Source organism: Eulemur rufifrons, chromosome 15 (genome assembly GCF_041146395.1).
Source record: "Eulemur rufifrons isolate Redbay chromosome 15, OSU_ERuf_1, whole genome shotgun sequence".
In the NCBI taxonomy this organism is placed as follows: domain Eukaryota; kingdom Metazoa; phylum Chordata; class Mammalia; order Primates; family Lemuridae; genus Eulemur; species Eulemur rufifrons.
Genome location: NC_090997.1, coordinates 6,252,526 through 6,272,678, shown reverse-complemented (window position 1 = coordinate 6,272,678; position 20,153 = coordinate 6,252,526). Strand labels below are relative to the sequence as shown.

Below are 20,153 nucleotides of genomic sequence, written 5' to 3'. Positions count from 1 at the left end.
AGATCATCAGGGTTAGAGATGTGTAGTTGGGAGCACCGCACATGGGTGCCAACGGAAGCCAGGGTGGAGGCTGTGGAGGAGCTTGCCTAGGAGGAAATGCAGAGCGAGAAGGGAAGGAGCCAGGGTTGAGTCAGGAGAGGGTGAGAGCAGAACACAGCGCAAGTTTTCTAAAATAGGCAAGAATCGGGAGGTTTAAAAGTTGCTGGTATGGACAGGGAGGAGTTGAGAGGGGAAGGTTGGATATGTGAGAGGAAGAGAGCTGTGTCTCAGGGAGGGCCCTGAAATGGGGAAGGGTCTGAAGGGAGGGGTAGGCTTTGGGCAGGAAGAGGGATGCTTGCTCAGTGTGCCGGGAGGGAGGGCACAGGAAGAGGTGAGTCTGTGTACATGGTAGCAGGGAACTTCCCTCTGATGGCTTTGATTTTTTCTGTGAAGCAGGAGGCAAGGAAGGTCCTCTGCTGGAAAGCAGGGAACGTGGAAGGCCTGAGCTGATAATTGGGGAGAATGAGAGAGTAGCTGGACAAGAGAAATATAGTGCGATTGCTTTTGGTGTAGAAATGGGCAAGCTAATTCTAAAATTCATATGCAAATACAAAGACCTAGACTAGCCAAAACAACTTTGGAAAAGAACAAAGTTGGAGGAGGACTAACATTACCTGGTTTCAAGATTTTTTATAAAGCTACAGTGACCAAGTGTGACGGTATTGGTGTAAAAAGAGAGAAATCTATCAAGGTACAAAATAAAATGGACAACCGATTTTAGTCAAAGGTGCAAAACCATTTCAATGGAGGATAGTCTTTTCAACAAACAATGCTGGAACAATTGAATATCCAACAAAACAACCCCCTGCCAAAAAAAAGACCAAACCCCCTTTGATTTATATCTCATGCCGTATCCAAAAATTAACTCAGAATAAGTCATCAAAAAATGAAAAAACTAAAAACAAAAACTTCCAGAAGAAAACATAGGAGGAAAAAAATCCTTGTGGCCTTGAGTAAAGGTTTCTTAGATAAGACACCAAAAGCATGATCCATAAAAGGGAAAAACTAATAATATGGACACCATAAAAATTTAAAACTTCTTGTCTTTCAATGATGCTAGTAGGTAATTGGAAAGGCAGGTCAGAAACTAGGAGAAAATATTTGCAAATCATATTTCTGATAAAGGGCATTTATCTAGACCAGGGAGGGGTGGGGAACCTGTGGCCTTCTAGGTCCTTAAGTGTAGCCTTTGGACTGAGTCCACATTTTACCCAACAAATCCTTTTATTTTTATTAGTACATCTTTGTTCATCTTTTATATTTTCATTTTATTTCTTAAATGAATGTATTTAAAATACCAAAGAATAAAATAAGTTTCAATGAAATAATCCTCCCAGATTGATCAACACAATTAGAACATTAGGAAGCCACAAAGGCTAAATTGACGGCTGCTATGCTCATGATTTAGTTCTAACTTCTCTTGCCTGACTGGGCCACTACTGCACGAGGCTGGTTGGTGAGAGTTTTTAGGGGTCGAGTATGCCAGTCTGTTATCATTTTTGACAACCATGCACTGTGTTTCTGTTTGAAGTGGAATTTGTGAATAGTTGCACAGCTCGCAGTATTTCTTAGTTCTATCTGCTTAACAGCCCATGATGTCAAAGAAGACCAAGAGAATGCTGAAGGAAGAAAACAAATTTTTAATGAGGATTGCAATATTACCTTGTTTCTGCTAAAGATAAGATGATTTGCTTGCTTTATGATACTGCAATATCAACATTAAAGAAATTCAATGCTCATCAGCATTATAACACTCATGAGGACCACACATATTTTAAATTAGGGGGAGAGGCATGAAAGGTTGTATTGCAGAAATTAAAAGATGAAAAGCAAAAGCAAAGACAATTCTTCCAAGCAGCAATAAGACCTGGAAATAATGTCACTGAAGCAACTTGGAAAGTAGCTTATATACTCAGGAAAAAAAGGAAGACATGCAGTGATGTAGAAATTGTGAAAGAATGTATTGTCAAAGTTGTAGGATGCTTAGACCCTGATGATGTCTTAAAGTACAAACTACTGCCTCTTTCAAGGAGAACCATAACTGATCAGCAGCATGAATTAGCCTTAAACTTAACAGAACAACTCATGAATACTCCGAAAAGAAAATATATTAATATATTACTCAATCGCTTTGAATGAATCAACGATACTACTGACTTGGTGCAGGTTTAATACTTCATTTGAGTCATAACAGAAGATTTTCTTTGCTATGAAGAGTTACTCACTTTGGGAACTCTTGCAGAGAGTGTTCCCCAGAACACAGGGAATAGATATCTTCAAAAACTTTCAAGATAAGTGTCATGAAGTTGGATTGAATTTGGTAAATTTAGTGAGTGTACATACAGGCGGTGCACCTTCCATGACAGGAAAACATAGAGGGTTTATTGCACAGATTTAAAAAAAGCATTAACAGATACAGATGCTCTCATTCCTTTTCATTGTATCTTGCATCAGCAAAATCTTTGTGCTAAAGCTACTATTTTAAGTGACACTTTGCAACAAGTTATAAGTATTGTTAACTACATTCATGCAAATGCAACACTGCATCGTCAGTTTCATAACATGCTAAAGTTGAGGGATAAGGTATTCAGTATGGATTTGCTGTATCATTCTAAAGTGCATTGGCTATTTCAGGGACAGGTGTTAGCCAAAGTTTTATCTCTGCAAGAACCAGATAGTTAAATTTTATGAAGAACAGGATCAGCAATGTGAATTATTGAAAGAAGATTTCTATAGGAATGCAGAATATCTGTATGATATCTTGTAAAATCAAAACAACGTGAATATTTCTTTGCAAGGTAAAACTAAGTCTATATATGATATGTGGCAAAAATCCAAGAATTTCGTAAAAAGCTATCTTTTTTCATTTTTTATTTATTATTATTTGTTTATTTATTTATTTTTTTGAGACAGAGTCTTACTCTGTTGCCCAGGCTAGAGTGAGTGCCATGGCGTCAGCCTAGCTCACAGCAACCTCAAACACCTGGGCTCAAACGATCCTCCTGCCTCAACCTCCCAAGTAGCTGGGACTACAGGCATGTGCCACCATGCCTGGCTAATTTTTTCTATATATATATTTTTAGTTGTCCATATAATTTCTTTCTATTTTTAGTAGAGACAGGGTCTCACTCTTGCTCAGGCTGGTCTCGAACTCCTGACCTCGAGCAATTCTCCCACCTCGGCCTCTCAGAGTGCTAGGATTACAGGCGTGAGCCACTGCACCTGGTCTATAAAAAGCTATCTTTTTTCAAAACACTTCTTCAAAAGGAAATTTCAGATGAACATTTTCCCCAGTTAGCAGAGGTCATTGATGAGCAGGATGATATATGTGAATCATTTGAAGAATACATAGCTGTTATAGACCTATTAATTGGAGAATGCAATGAAAGGTTCACTGACTTTGAGATCATGACATCACACTCAAATTAGCATTTCAGCCTCACTTCGTTGATATCACCAAGGCACTTAAAGAACTACAGGTGGAATTGAATGAGCTCTCAGTAGATGACATTTTAAAGTCATTGTTTGGTGCTAAGAAAGATTCAATTGCAATATGGAAAAATGCAGTAGAATACACAAGCCTTCAGCAACATGCTTGAAAAATGCTTTCTTGCTTTTCAACCACTTATTGCTGTGAATCTACATTCTCCTACCTAACCCAAATCAAGATGCCCTTATGGTCACAAATGACTGATACCCTTCTAGAGGATCAGCTGAAACTGTGGACCTCTATGATACAACCAAATATTCAAATGCACCCGACAAAAAGCAGACACAACAAAGTCATTAAAAGGTTAGTTACCTTTAAAATTAACAAATAGTTTTCATTTTTTTAAAAGTATTAAGTACATAGTAGTTAGATTTTTACAAAATAATATACATTTTTAAGCATATCTAATTGAAGTTTCTTGAATGCAGCCTTATTTGATTATAGCTGAATGAATGTGGCCTTCCAACATGAAAAGGTTCCCTGTCCCTGATCTAGACTATATAAAATCTTTTACATAGGAAAACGAACAATTCAATTTTTAAAAGGGATAAAAGAGCCAGCTGAAAGGGCTTTCAGTGGCTACAGCTGGAACAATTTGAGAAACAAAATAAATAAACTAGTACTGAATAATAACCCAAAGTATAAAATAACTATCTGGCCAGGTGCAGTGGCTCATGCCTGTAAATCCTAACACTTTGGGAGGCTGAGGCAGGAGGATTACTTGAGGTCAATAGTTTGCCACCAGCATGGGCAACATCGTGAGACCTCATTTCTACAAAAAATTTTTTAAAAATTAGCCAAATGCAGTGTTGCACACCTGTAGTCCTAGCTACTCAGGAGACTGAGGAAGGAGGATCACTTGAACCCAGGAGTTTGAGGTTGCAGTGAGCTATGATTGTGCCACTGCACTCCAGCCTGGGCAAGAGAATGAGATCCTGTCTTTAAAAAAAAAAAAAAAAGAAAGAAAAACTATCCAGGAGTCCATACTGATATAAACAAATGATATAATAAGTAAACAAATCAGGGAGAAGAGAGAAACCTCCTGTGCAGAAGAATTCCAAAGAATTTATGTAGATATTTGGCCCCTAAGGAAGTGAAGCGTAACTCCTCACTCCTTAAGCGTGGACTGCATGTAGTGACTTCCTCCCCAAGACTATGGTAGGGATGGAGGGAGAAGAGAGTAACTTCACAATGGAGAAACCTGACAAATGCCCTCAGCCAGGTGATCAAGGTCCTCATCAACAGGGATAAGTCATGTTGATGGCATGTGCCCTTGATATGATGTGATGAGAATGGCACTTTATCCCTGTGACCTTCCTCCCAGACACCCATAACCCCAGGCTAATCATGAGGAAAACATTAGACAAACCCCCACTGAGGGATGTTCTACAAAATACCTGACCAGGAGTCAAATCTGTCAGGGTCATCAAAAACAAGAAAAGTCTGAGAAACTGTCATGACCAAGAGGAGCCTGAGGAGACAGGACAACTAAGTGTAATGTGGTTTGACTTGACCATGTGTGGTTTAATAAATAAATAAATAAATAAAATGTAATGTGTCTGGATGGGATCTTGGATAGAAAAAGGACATTAGGTAAAAACTAAGAAAAGCTGAATAAACCATGGCCTTTTATTAATAATAATATATCAATATTGGTTCATTAATTGTAACAAATGTACTGTACTATGTATATATGTACCATACTATAACATCTAACAAATGTGAGACATTAATAATAGGTGAAACTGAGTGTGGAGTACATGGAAATGCCCTAACCTGAACTGTTTTTGTAATTTTTCCATAAATCTAAAACTATTCTAAAAAACTAACCCTCTTAAAGGTCTGGGGGGACATGGGCAAAAGAGTGGAAAGACACTTCACCAAAGAAGATACGTGGATGGCAAATATGCAAATGAAAACATGGTCACCATCACTAGTCCTTAGGGAAATGCAGATTAAAACCTCTAAGGATACCACCACACACCTATTAGAATGGCTAAAATTAAAAAGACTGAGCATACTAAGTATTGGTGAGAATTTGGAGAAACTGAAACTCATCCACTGCTGGTGGGAATGTAAAATGGTGAAACCACTTTGGAAAACAATTTGGCGGTTTCTTAAAAAGTCAAATATACATTCTGGTTATATATGCAAAAGCATTGAAAATAGGATCTCAAAGAGATATGTACACACCCGTGTTTGTTGCAGCATTATTCACAATAGTCAAAGCGTGGAAGCCACCCAAGTGTCCTTCAATGGATGGATGGATGGATAAAGAAATTGTAACCTGTATGTACAGTGGAACATTATTCAGACTTAAAAGGGAAGAAAATCCTTTCAAATGCCATAACATGGATGAACCTTAAGGACATTATGCTAAGTGAAATAAGCTAGTCACAAAAAATACTATGTGAGGGTTGCCAGGCCTGGGGGGTGGGGAGAAAAGCTTGTTGAACAATGGGTCTAGAGTTTCAGTTTTGCAAGATGAAAAAGTTCTAGAGATCTATTGCACAACAGTATGAATATAGTTAACACTACTGAACTGTGCACTTAAAAATGGTTAAGATGGTAAATTTTATGATATGTGTTTTTTAAATATTTATGTACGTATGTTAAACATACACATACCATACAAGCCACTCATTCCACCCCTGGGTGTTTACCAAGAGAAATGACAGCATGTGTCCATATAAACACTTACGCATGAGTGTTCCTAGCAGCTTTATTCGTAAGAGCCCAAATCTGGAAATAACAGGTGAGTGGATAAACGAGCTATGGTATATTCCTACAGTGCCATGGAATGAAAAAAGAAATGAACTATTTATACATGCAATAACATGAATGAGTCTTAGACTAATTATGCAGAGTGCAAGAGTTCAGACAAAAAAGAGTTCACATTGTAAGTTTCTATGTATCAAAAACTTCAGAAAATGCTGCCTAATCTATGACGACAGAAAGCAGATCAGGGATTGCTTGGGAATGGGGGTGAAGGAAGGTGGGAGGGATTATAAAAAGACATGATGGAATTTGGGGATGTTGGAATGTTTACTGTCTTGATTATCATAATGGTGTCACAGGGGTGAGAGCGAGACAGGGAGAGAGAGAGAGAGAGAGAGAGAGAGAATTTATCAAATTGTGAGGAGGAGGAAAAGAAGGAGGGAAGAGACAAAGGAGGGAAGGAGGAGGGAAGGAGGAAGGTCTGGCCGGGTATGCCTGGATTGGATGCCGGGTGGATGTTTTAGACACAGCATCCTCTGAGCTCCAACCTCAGTGGACACCCCCACTCACACACTGTGGGGAACGTGGGTTTCCAAGCATGCCAACTTGCAGCGCCTTTCCCTTTGGCAGAGGCCAAGTGTGGAGAGGGTGGCTTGCCTGGCCGCGGGAATAATTAGGTGAATGCAAGGCCTCCGGAGGGAGGAGGAAGAGGATGTGAGAATGTGAGTTGAGGAGGTGAGAGTGACACTTTTTGGGGGTGTGGCTTCCTGCCAAGATGCCCCCCATCCAATAAGCAGGCAGGCGGCCTCCCGTTTCTGTTCCCTGATGGCAGGTGGGGATGAGTGTGGCTCTGGGCACCACCCACAGTTTCTGAGTATGTGTCAGTAGTTCCTGCGCACATGTGATGCAGGAGAAAAATCCAGCCCAACAAATCCAAGAGGATTTAGGTGGTGGAGGCGGAACCTGCGCTGAGAAAGCCGTGCACACACTGGCAAATCGGAAGAGGCAAAAATAGCTGGTAGGCAGCACCAGCCATTTTCTTCTGGGTGAGTTGTACCTGCTCCTACTTGGAGTGATTTCAGGGCCGTGGGAGAAGCTGCCATCCTCCACGCACTGCCCGAGGTCTGGGGTGGGTTCCTGAAGCGCTACCGCCAGGTTCCACCCGGCGCTGGGCTGGATGGACCTAGGCTAGGACTCAGCACGCTGCCCTTCTCGTCACGGGCGACACTTACTGAGCATCACGCTAAGGACTTTATGTGGCTTCACTGCTTTACGTGCATAACACAACTCTGCGGTGGGTTCCACGGTTAGCCCCCTTTTACAGATGAGGAAACTGAGGCCCCAGACTATCAATTACCAGCTCAAGTGGGTAGATTTTAGGAACTAAGATCTAAGCCCTTTTTTGTAGATTAGGCAACCAAGACTCAGAAAGCAGAAGGAAGTTTCCTAAGGTTGCGCCACTGGGGGCAGGTGGGGTCCAGGGCCTCTTGCTCCGGAGCCCACGTTCTCCCCACCCCGCTCCCCGGCTCTCCTCCCCAGCCCACTCGGGGAGAAGGACCGGGAGAAAGTAAAGAGATAGGATAAGGGGAGTTCGGGAAAGCAAGAAGCAATTTTGAAGAAGAAAAAAAAGTAAACATATCCGAGGAAGAAAGATCTCATTCGACCCCTTCATCTCACCATGAAAGTATTGTTTAAACCTACGCGCACACAAAAAAGGTCACCACAGCCTTGCTTCTAATAGGGAACATCTGGAAACTCAGACAACAATCGAGCCAAGCCTGCCACACGCTGCGGGGGACATCACACGACTGCCAGCGGGCCCCTCCCGCGGACCACGTGGCAGCGTGGAGAAAGCTTCAGGCAGAGCATTAGGAAAGCACTCTTGGATCTAATAATCCCTTGTTCTGAAAACGCGTTCGAAGGAATTAATTCTCAATATGGCAAAGCTTTTGTTCCTTTGTCTCAGCGAAGATGCTTGCCACGGCCTAATGGAGCGGGCGCATCCGGCGCCACCGCCCTGGTAATGCGCGGAGGACGCACCTTTCCAGCCAGCGCAGGGCAGGGGCTCTGCTCTCTGACTTGTTGATCAATGTCACTCAACGTCTTACACGATATAAACTAGTCACAGCTAGTTCTACATGAACAGTATGGTTTTATTGGAAAGAGAATAAAGTAGAAGAGAGGGACATAACATGAAAATGGAATTCTCCAGGACGATTTGAACTACATACTTCCCAAACATAGTTTTTAAATTCATAAATACATGTGCACGAACACCTAGACACCGTGCGGTTAGCTGACCCCAAAGCCCCCTTTCCACGGAGATCCTGATTTCTGGCCCCAGTGGCGTGTCCTGGACAATGTGGGCTGTCAGGTCCCCACCCCCGTTTCCAGCCCTCCCGGGTGAAGGGGGTCTCCACGTCACAGACGGGGGGAGCAGAAGGATGCCCCTCTACTCAGACCTTCTGCTTCCTGTCCTGTCCTACCCCCCAACACTTCCCGTCCCGGGGCCCTCCTGGGTACTTACTCAGCCGCCTCAAGTACAGGACGGTGTCGTCGTAGCCTCGGTAGTAGTAATTGTGCAGGATCTGAGGGTGGGGCGCCAGGAAAATACGGCTGCAGCTACTTTCACTGCTCTTGAACTTTATTTGACGGGTTTTGCAAAACGTCCCATCCAGTGTCCCCTCCCTCACTATCTGCTAAGAAGAACTGGGCAGCAATTCCTGGTCCCATGACCCAGGAGAGCTGCATTAATGAGTCACACCATTCCCAGCTGGTCCGCAGCCGCCCCTGGGCGGGAGAGGGTGAGATTTTATGGCGGAACCAGAGAAGGCGCATTCAGGCCATAGGAAGAGCCCGATTTGGAGTCTGTGCTCAGATCTGGGCTCTGCGGATGTAACCTCTCACAGCCTCAATTTCTTCACCTGTCGAATACGGGCAGTAATAGCACCTATCGCAGAGGATGCGGGAGGATTACATGAGATATTGCCTAGGAAGCCTTTTCTGTAAAGGGCCAGACACAAAGTATTTGGGACTTTGCTGGCCACATACAATCTCTGACATATGTTCTTCTATTTCTTCTTCTTCTTCTTCTTCTTCTTCTTCTTCTTTTTTTTTTTTACAACTCTTTAAAAATGGAAAACCCATCCTTAGCTCACAGGCTGCACAAAAACAAGCCATAGGCTGGATGTGGCCCGTGGCTACAGTATGCTGACCCTTGCTTTGGTACATTGACTGTCAGGGTAGAAGGGTTCAGTTGACATCTATCAGTGGTTCTGTCACCAGCTCATTTAACAGGGGAGGAAATTGAGGCTGGGAGAGCGTAGGGGACTTACTGAAGTTCATATAGCTAGCTGGCAGCACGGCCAAGATGCTGGTCTAGGAGGAGGTTTAAGGGATCATTTGAGGGGAGGAGACACAGATGGAAGTTGAGTGCGGCCAACTGGTCCCTGATCCCAGCCCCAGGCCCTGTCACCTTCCCCCGATTCCCCTGTCTCCTAGGCCCCCCCTGCCTCTCACCACCAGGTCCGGTGGGAACAGTGCTTGGGTCATCCTGGCCACGTTCTCCAGGGAGAACTGGAAGGAGCAGTTGAACATGCGGAAGTCGTTGAAGATGGCGGGACAGTCCCGGGGGCAGATGTCCTGCTGCCCGCTGAAGGTGGAGATGGTGATGGAGTCGGTCCAGAAGGAGCAGGGCTGCATGCCCGTGAAGCCCCCATCGATGTACCTCTGTGAGGGGTGGAGTGCAAAATGCTCATTTGGGGTCGGAGGTCTCATCCCCACTTAGGGAGCACATCAAGAGGCAGCAGGGACAGAAGACCCTTCAGCATGAGCCCTGAGCCTGGGGTCCTGGTGGGTGAGTGGTGTGCCCAAGGCCACTTGGCGAGTCCACACTGGCCTCTGGACTCCCAGCCCAGTGTTCTGTTCCTGCACTGCCCCCTGCCCCCAGCATCTTAATGGTGCTGAGAGTGGGGCTCCCGGGATCTGTGAGGGGGACCGTGCTTCCCTGCCACAGCCTCACTGTGTGTCCACCCTCAGGGCCCTGCCCTTCCTGGGGCCTCCACGTCCTCACCTAAAAACGAAGGACAACAAACACCAAGGCTCTAACTCTTGGGGTGCCTGAGGATTGTCCACATGCAATGTGGGCTCCATCTACTACGTGAATGCTAATCTCTGGGCCTTATTCTCTCTGTATATGAAATGAGGGGGGGCGTGGATTAGACCCTCACTACTCTGAGTGTGGCCCGTGGGCCCACAGCACTGGCGTGACCTGAGGCTGGTTAGAGGTGCACAATCTCAGCCCCTCCCCAGACTGGCTGGGTCAGCATTTGGATTATTTCACAGCTCCCCGAGATTCCTGGGCCATGAAAGTCCGTGAGGCACTGGCCTAGAAGGTCTCAGATATCCTCATCCTTTGAGACTCCGGGTCCCAGCGCTCAGGGCCAGTGTTCTACACTGTCGGTCAAGTCTGGGAGAATCAGACAAGCGTGGGGAGCCTTGATGTGCCGGGCTCGGTGATGGGTTGGTGGGTCTAGAGAGAAGCCCAACCAGCTGGGGAAGTTCATCTTAAAGCCTCCCAAATCCACCCACATTGGGAATTCTGAGTTTAAAAAAAAAAGAAAAACGTTCTAACTCTGGGGCCTCCCACTGCATTCTGAGACGACCCCTCAGCTCTCCCCCAGATGTGGGTTACAGGGACCCCGAGGTGCCCCAGGATCCCAGCTCACCCCCTCACCACGAGGGAGCACTCACCACGCCGCGGTAGGTGGGGGGGATGAGGCCACAGTAGACCGGGATGAAGCAGCTGCAGTACAGCGCCTGTGGGAGGGGACAGGCCTGAGAGGTGGAGGCCGGCTGGGCGGGGACAAGTCACCTGTCCGCCCCAGACCACCCACCAGCAGCCTGGACCTCCTGAAACCCATGGTGAAGGCACCGCCCTGAGGAGCAGAGCCCTGGGTTCAATTCCCTACTTGGTCAGTCTGGGCCTGACATCAGAACTTGAAAGGGGGAGGGTGGCTCCAATGTCACCAGGGTCACTTTTGTATATGTGCTGCCGAAGCGAGCACTCCAGGGTCACTTTTGATGCCAAAATTTTTATGAAACCAATGGGACTCAACAGCCATTAGTGTGTGTGTTGGTCCCAGGCCAGGCCCGGGAATGTCAAAGAGAGGAAGCAAGCAAGGAGGTGACAGTACAGTGGGGTGACAGGTGCTTTGATGGAGGTGACATGGGCACTGTGGCCCCAGGGTGGGGCGGGGCAGGAGTGCCTGTTCTGCAGAGGAGAAGCAGGGGAGAGGGAAGGAGGGGATGCAGGCAGAGGGTGCCCAGAGGTCCGGTGTGTATGAGGTGTGCTATGGTGGCCTGGTGGCAGTGGGCGGATTGGGGAGAGGGCTGGGGAGAGAAAACTGACACAGTCAGAGATGACGTCAGAATGCGGGAGGGTATGAGGAGGCAGATCTGAATATTAGGGTGCCAATGAACTTCAAGGGCCATGAGCCATGTGGAGGGGGTCCGTGCCCACTGCCTGTTCATCTCCCACCCCCAGGACCATGGCCAGGCCAGTGTGGGATGTGGGAATGGGGTGGCAAAGGGCCTGTATTTGGAGGAGAGGAGGAGAGTGGAAATATGGGATGGAGGTCGATGCAGTTTACCCTCTTTGTCCTGAAAGGAAATTGGGCCTGGCCATGGCACTCTCCAGCAACTGTATTATAATGCATAGATAAAACTTAGAGTAATGAGCTTAGAACAAGAACAGTGCACTGTTGGGTTAGCATGCACTTTTCTAAACAATAACTGATTCAGTGATAGATAATTCAATCCTTTAACAAGGGCCACTGAAAGAGAGGGGGCAGAAGGGCCCATGTCGCCTGACTGTCCCCCAAAACTGGGAGTAATTCAGGGAGGACTCACTGCAACCCAGGCTGGGAGGCCCTAAAGGAGGCATGGTCCTCTCTGGGTCGCACCCGGGCCTCTGAGAAGCTTCAGGATTAGCACAGAGGGGCGGGCAGGACACAGGCGAAAGCAGGGGCTGAGCCCTGGGGACTCTGGGTGTTGAGGTGCTGAGGACAGTGACCAAGCCTGCTTTGTCTTGGGCTTCTCTGGTCCCGTATCCTCTACCTCTGCGCCCTGCACAGAGAGATGAGGAGCACGAAGGAAGGGGAGGACTAGGGAACCACGGCAGACAGATGGAGCACCCCGCGCTGTCTTGAGAGAGCAGGTGCAGCCTCCAGCCGCCCCCAGCCCCCCCTCCCCAGGCCCAGCCTCCCCTCCCCAGGCCCAGCCTCTCACCTCGATGAGCTCTTCCTTGGAGGTGTACTCTGAAACCACGACATTCTCTCCATCCGTGAAGCGGGTGAGGGTCACGTGGAGCTTCCCCGTGGTGGCCTTGTAGGAGTCATCCGGCAGGACCCGGTACAGAAAGTTCCTCATCATCTTCACCATATTGCAGGTCGGAGAAAAGGGCCCCAGGAAGGATTTCCTCACCTCGTACACGCCCAGGTTGAGGACCCTGAGGTACTCATCTGCGGAGGAAGCAGAGAGCAGGAGGTGGTCGGCGGCATCCGGGGGCCAGTGGGTCTAGGGTGATTTTGTCGTCTCATCCTGCACCAGACTGATGGGGAAACCTAGAATTCTGAAGCCTGCAAGGTCCCGGCAGTCAGCCTGCCATTTTGCAGCGGGGGAAAGCACAGCGCTGAAGAATGAAGTCAGTGGCTCCAGAGAGCCCACAGCCGGGTGTGGCAGAGCTGGACACCCTGAGTCCCTGTCCAGGAGTGGCTGTGCAACAGAAACTTTCACATCAATGGCTAAAGGAACACTTTCCCACCCCAAGATAGCTTTCCTTCCTGGAAGCCCACTGCTAGACCACACTTTTGTGGGCCCTCTATGAGATTCCTATTAAAACACTGACACAGTCGAAAGTCTTTACCAAATGACACCCTGGGACACTTGCTTAGCGCCCACTGAGTCTGTGGGCAGGGAGGGGGTGTTGGCCTTGAGGCAGGTGAATTGCCAGGAGGGGGTGAACTTTGTCTTGAAGCCATTACGTCCTCTTTCCCTCATGGCCCCTGGCACAAGGCTGAGAGGGGGATGGCCCTGAAGGAGCACACGCAGGCTCACACACGCCAGGCGCTCCGTGGGCAGATGTGCTGTTCCAGGGTGGCAGAGAGGGTGTAACCTTCCCCACCCCAAGTCCCCAGAATGCCACCAGGGAAGTCTGGGTTGTAAGCTTAATGAAAATTGCTAACTTGCATAATTCTTTACAACAATACTGTGAGGTAGGTATTTCGATCTTCATTTTACTGATAGGGAAACTGAGGCTCAGAGAGGTAATATAACTTGCCCAGGGTCAGCCAGTGAGTAAGTGGACAAAGTGGGATTTTTAACCGAGGATGTGAGACCCCAGAACCCAGGCTCCTTTGACTACGCTAAGCCTAAGCTGCTTCCAGAGCCGAGCCTGCCTCTGCTTTTTGCCGACTGCTGCTCATTCCTACCCTGTGCAAGCCCCCTGGGAAATCCGGAGTGGAAACAGCTCTGTAAAGGAATGCTACATTTTTAAACCAAACATCTAATTATAAAACATCCTATATGGAAGAACTTTCTTACAGTGAGTGCCAGGTAGCACTGGCTACCTGGGAAGTTGTGCAGTCGTGAGCTCTCTGCTGCGGGAGGTAACCAAGCAGAGGCTGGACAGGTATCTCTGTTGGAGAACTTATCAAAGGGATTCCCACGTGGGTGGTAAGGCCTAAGACTCCTTCCCGCTTTAAGACTCTGGGATTCTCACTGGCGCCTCACAGTTTACCTCGGAGTCATCACCATGTACCTCTCTCTCTTATTTATAAAGAGAGCAGCTGAGGCACAGAGAGGTTAAGCAATTTACCCAAAATCACACACAGAAATCTGGAGACAAATCAAAACCAGGGATGCTCTACTCCTCTTGTGCTTTACAGTTCACAGATTAGTGCACACCAGCCTTAGAGGTCGCTAGATAAGGAGCTTCAGCACCATTTTGCAGATGTGGACACTGAGGCAGAGGAAAAGCGAAGTGCCTTGCCTGAGGTCACACAGCCAGGCAGTGATTCTTCTGGCTCCAAATCCCACCTTTTCTCCCTGGGTGTTGGACTCATCCCAGGGATGAAGAGGCTGAGTGAGCCAGGTTGCCACGGTGATGGCCTTTTCTTGCCAACATTCAGAATCACACCTGCATGTGTGTAGTGTGTAGTAGGACAGACCTGAGCAACAGAGCATCTTTTCTGTCACCTCTTAGAGGGCAGGGTGCTCCTGGCAGGGGGGAAGGCCCTGCAGTCTTAGCGCGGTTGGCTTTACCATGTGCTGACATGGACACACATGTCATGTTTTCCTTCAGGTTATGAAACATTTGGATGCCAAGGTGTTGGGTCACTGAGGTCTCACCCATAAGACCAACTGGGCTGGGGAGTCTAACCAGGGTGGGGACATGCTGCTTTTGGAATGCTTAATGAGCAGCTTAATGCTCCATGTGGGTCAGTGGCTTTTCCCACAATGCCTTGCAGCCAGGGGCACAGGATCCAGCTTGCCCGAGCACTCCTGGACTCCCAGCAGGAGGCACCACTGGATAGATGCAAGGAGATTTGTTCTTACTGCATAGATCACACATGCTCACTGTGGGGAAAAAATTTCTTTAATGTAGATAAGCAAAAAGGAAAAAAATAAATAAATAAAGTGTCTTATAATCCCACCACCCAGAGACTAACATTTGTCTGTCTTCCTAGATTATATATTTCATTTTTATTCTTACTTATAGGAAATCATACTATATACACTATTTATGACTTGCTTTTTTCACCTAATGTATCACGAGTGTCTTTCCAGTTCAATAAATATCCATTTATACCCCAATTTTAAAAGCAACATGGAAAGCTATTGTAAAGTTATACCATTATTATTGATCAGGTCTCCAGTAGGGGTTGGCTATTTAGTTTGTTTCCTTTTTTGTTTGTTCTCTTGCTTTTCTAAATAATGGTGCCATAAACAATCTCAGGCTATATTCTTTGCCCATGTCCTTAATTATTTTCCTTAGGATAAATTCCTAGAAGTGAGAATGCTAGGTCAAAGGTATGCATATTAAAGTCTTGTAATGCTTATTTTAATTGCGGCTTTGGTATAGCATTCATCTACAGTCAATTCTCAGCTATTCAGGACTGGGGGTGGGTGACAGAGACAAAACAGTGGACAAGATAATGGAAACAGTATTGACATTTCCAGTGTACTCACATCTGAAAATAGTGCTATCTGGGAATTAGCATTGCTCTAGCCAGTCATGTAGCCAGGGAGGGAGGGGGCAAGAGGTTGTCTGATTTCTCCCAGACAATTTTATACTGGTGCTCAGTATAAAATTCTTTCCTGCTGCTCCCTGGAGCCACAAACCAAAGGCTGCCTTTTTTTTTTTTTTTTTTTTTTTTGAGACAGAGTCTCACTTTGTTGCCCAGGCTAGAGTGAGTGCCGTGGCGTCAGCCTGGCTCACAGCAACCTCAAACTCCTGAGCTCAAGGGATCCTCCTGTCTCAGCCTCCCGAGTAGCTGGGACTACAGGCATGCACCACCATGCCCGGCTAATTTTTTCTATATATATTTTTAGCTGTCCATATAATTTCTTTCTATTTTTAGTAGAGATGGGGTCTCGCTCTTGCTCAGGCTGGTCTCGAACTCCTGAGCTCAAACGATCCGCCCACCTCGGCCTCCCAGAGTGCTAGGATTACAGGCGTGAGCCACCGCGCCCGGCCCAAAGGCTGCCTTTATCTTTGCATCTTCCTGCCTCTCTCCAGGTCTCTGTCTATGTGTGGGTCGGTCTCCCTCTGTGTCTCTCTTTGTCTCAGTCTGGCTGTCTGTCTCTCTCTTCCTCTCTCTCTTCTCACTCTTTCTTTTCCCACTTGGGGGAGAAGCAACTAACCTTCTGGTTAAACAAGTCTATGTTGGTAGAAAGTCAAGTGTTAAGCGCAGCGATTGCTGGGTGCTGGGAGAAGGAATAAATTTAGCTTCCTTCTTTATACATCTCAATACTTTCCAGCACCTTCTCCAATTTAAAGGCCTCCTTCCTCCACGCTGCAGGCTGCCAGTGTCCCACACAGACCATAGCAAGGTGGGATTTAGAAGCAGCACTGCAGGCCCAAGGCATCCTGATAGAAGAACTCCAGGGTGCCCATGCCCACCCCTAGCTCACACTACCACACCTGCTTCCACTCAGAGAATGAAAGTCTGAGGGCTGATCTTTGTGGTCTTCCTCCTCCCTCTCAATGGCCTATCACTGTGCTTTGCCCATTGAAGACCCTTCAGAAACCTTCCCTGTAGGCTGGAAACTCCTCCAGGGAAGAGATGAACCATACTCATTTCACCCACCAAGCCTCCCACAACACTTGGTGGGTGCTTAGTGTTTGTTCAATGTGTGAACAAAGGAAAAGAAAACCTGAGAATTATGGAGATGCTCCTAGGGAAGAACTACTTAAGTTAATTACCCAATAAAAGTTCAAAGGCAAGGTTATCCCAGATAGATGGGTAGATAACAGAGTTAACCGTGCTGATTAGTGTGGTCAGCTCATCAGGTTTTAAGAATCTATTGGGCCAAGAACTTCAGTAGAAAAATACTAGGACGCTGGGACTGGGAGATTTTGAAGGGCACTTCAAGCCATATTTCCAAGTTTCAGCCACTCAGAAAGTCTTTACTCTGTTTTGTGAACACATCCATTTCTTGGAAAGAGCTCAGTCTTTGGAGTCAGGCAGCTTTGCTTCAAATCCCAGCTTCACCACATACTATCTGGGTCATCACTGGCCAGTTACATAACTTCTTTTAGCCTCAATTTTGCCACCTGTAAAATGGGTATAAGAATACCTACCTTACTGGGTTGCTATGAAGCACTTTTTTTTTCAAAGTGCCTGTACACAGTAAGTGCTCCAGTATTGGTCATTCCAGTAAACGCCTATGTGATCATGGACAAGGATTCTTGATGTTTCTGACTCTCACCTTGCTCATCTGAGCAGGGAACAATGCCCCTGCCCCACGTCCTCGTCCAGTTGTGGCCAGGCTCACGTGTGGAATCAAAGGACCAAAGTAAAAGCGTGGCGTGAGGGGGGCATTGCCCTGCTTCAGAGTAGTTGGGCATGGTTGGCAGTGCACTCGCTCTCCTGTCAACTTGGGGGACCCTGGAGGTTTAGTAGGGGAAAAGGGGGCTAGCAAAATTATTGCAGGGGAAGAAAAGGGATAATTGGATATGTGCTTATCTTATTTAAGTGGATAATATTCCCCCCTTCAGGAGGGCAAGGATGGTCTCTGCCTTACTCATTCCTTTTCCCCTAGAACATGGTAAGCACTTAATAAGCATGCATGTACGCATGAATAATGAATAAATAAACGGACTCCAGAAATCGAAGGGGGACACTGAGGCCAAGAGAGAAAAGTAGCTATTCAAGATGACCCAGAGGGTAAAAATAGAGGGTTTCTCTTCCCCTCCTCCACACGGCCTCTTCTAAGTGGAAAATCCTAGAAAGACGGGCGCTTGGGCTGACAATTGAAGCTGCTGGGGATCCTCTCTGCAGGGTGCGGGAATTAGGTCTGCCCTGCGGGATGATCTGCGCGGAGGATAAGGATGGGACTGTGGGACCGGTAGCCTAGCAACAGCCTCCAGCTCGACCAATCACCGCGAGGCGCAGCCGCCGGCGGCGGTGCTCCCGAGCAGCTGGGGCGGGGGGCGGGGGCACCGGGAGCAGCGAGCCCAGCCGGGAGGGGAGCGCACGCCCCTGGGGAGGCTCCTGCGAGCGGCGCTTTAGCAGGAAAGCCCTGGCAAGTCTCGGAATCCCTGCTTGGAGCACCTGGGAGTCTGCTGCTCCTACTGGTCCCTAATTGCAGGATGAACTGAGGCTGCATTTTCCTGTGGGTATATCCTGACTGCCCGGCTCCACCATAATAATAATGAATGCCTTAACAACAGCCGTTTACCCAAGCAGGCTTTCGCATCTGTGATCTCAGTTTATCCTCACAGTGACAGCGAGCCCCTGAGGAGCAACGACCCTGGTTTAGTCACCATTTTATTTCTCTACCCTGCACTGCAGGGGCATTGCCTGAAAAACAATGTGGCTTGAAGCTACAGTGTCCCTACTGGGAGGCCCATAGAGACGCTCTGGGTCAGCAAATTTTCAGTCAGGAAGCCTTTGTTCAAAACAAACCTTAAATGGAAACCCAATATATAAAACAGCTAGAAATAGAGCTGTTCTGGGTTGAAGCTAGATGGGGTCCTAAACTCTGTCCCATCGCCCCTCCTCATCTTAGGAAGGAAGCCCCTTCAAGCACCACCCTGAAACTCTTCAGATTCTATGAGCCGGAATCAAAATAGTCCCAACTAATTCTCTCATTGTAGAGGCAAGACATCTCACCCAGGATGTAGGTTAAGATCGTTGAATATTGGCTAGACAGGTGGATAAATGATAAGGGGTGGGTATACCCTAGGGCACACAGTTTTTGTGAGCAGACTAGAGCATATGAGAAAACTTGCGTTTTTCTGCTCTGTTCTGAATGCATTATAGGCTTTAGCCAAAAGCAAAGCAACTCTGACCTACTTAGCACTTCAAACCAAACCAAATCAAAACAAACAATATTTTTTTTATGGATAATAACAATCCTCCACACAGACCTTTCTCTAACTCTAGGAGTTTGCTAAAGAATTGGGTTTAAAAGTTCAGATTGTCTTATATCTGGTTGCTATGGAAACAGAAGTGTCTCGGGCTGGTTCATCACCTGGGCTCCTAGCAAGGCGTCCCCAGCCTCTTTCCCAGTCCTCGGGTACAGGGCCCGGGGCCTCATCCCGCTCCCATGTTCCTCTCCCCGAGAACCCAGGCACCACCTCCCAACGTTGCACTGCAGGTTATTACTCAGCACCCTCGGGTGAAGCAGGTGGAGAGGTGCTGTGTCTAGAAAGTTCTCTGGAAACTATAATGTGCTCAGGGCCATTGCCCCCATCCTTTTCCCTCTGTTTTCTTTGGTGGACCTAGAAGTCCCCTCAGGATCCTGCTCCAAGGTAGAAACCAGTATTGCCTCCATCTAGGCTGTGGCCCATCCTGCCCTATAGATGCTGCCTGTACCTCCCAGGGGACACCAGGATGATGTGCCTGCTGTGAAGCAGTCACCGCCTAGTCTTAGGAGTTGTTTCACCTGTGTGTGTGGTCAGGGGACCTCCAGAGGAGGTCATCTCAGAGCGTGTCCTCACTTGGCATTCTCTCCAATTAGGGCGCCACTGCAGAGGAAGGCCCGGCCTCCCTGCCAGCCGGGTTCCCTCCCTCTTTCGAAACCACGGTGAATAAGGCTAATTTCCGCCACCTGGAGTTATTCATGCCCCAGACATCTGAGGCTCCAGTTGTTGGGGCTGTCACCTGAGTCTCTCTCCATCTATGTTACGTGCACCTTGAAGTCCTCGTGAAACCACAGGATTGACTGCTCTTAATAGCTACTGCTTTTTGGTACCTCCTTGTTTCCAGCCTCTGTGCCAGGTCCTGAGGCCTGTCTCATTTAATTTTCACAACACTCTTTGCAGGTAAGTGCTATGGTTACCTCCTCTTTACAGATGAGGAAACTGAGGCTGAAGAGTAACTTGCCCAAAGTCACCCAGCTAAAAACCAGCAGCGCTGGGCTCCAACCCCTGAGGGCCTGAAGCCAGTGCTGTTTCTACCACAGCTCGCTGCCTCCACCAGGGACATGCATGTCACCCCTCAGAGCCTCCGTGACCCACTGTGGCATGAGAAGGTGGGACCAGATAGCTCCACGAAGGCCCGTGGGGACCTGCCTCTCCAGGATCCAGCTTAGGCACCACCTCCTACGGGCTCAGATGTCCCCGGGAGACAGGAAGACTCTCTTTAGAGAAACTGAACCCAAATCACACATTGAAATG

At 47.4% G+C, this 20,153-nt stretch overlaps 1 protein-coding gene across 1 annotated transcript in view; it reads right to left on the bottom strand.

The window, feature by feature from the left end:
• The window catches only part of PNPLA1 (patatin like phospholipase domain containing 1), a 39,704-nt gene that overhangs the window by 5,638 nt on the left and 13,913 nt on the right, over positions 1 to 20,153 (bottom strand). Inside the window, 4 exon segments of the mRNA XM_069488519.1 lie at positions 8,775 to 8,835; positions 9,767 to 9,976; positions 11,000 to 11,065; positions 12,536 to 12,768. Of these exon segments, the coding sequence (XP_069344620.1) occupies positions 8,775 to 8,835; positions 9,767 to 9,976; positions 11,000 to 11,065; positions 12,536 to 12,768 (570 nt within the window).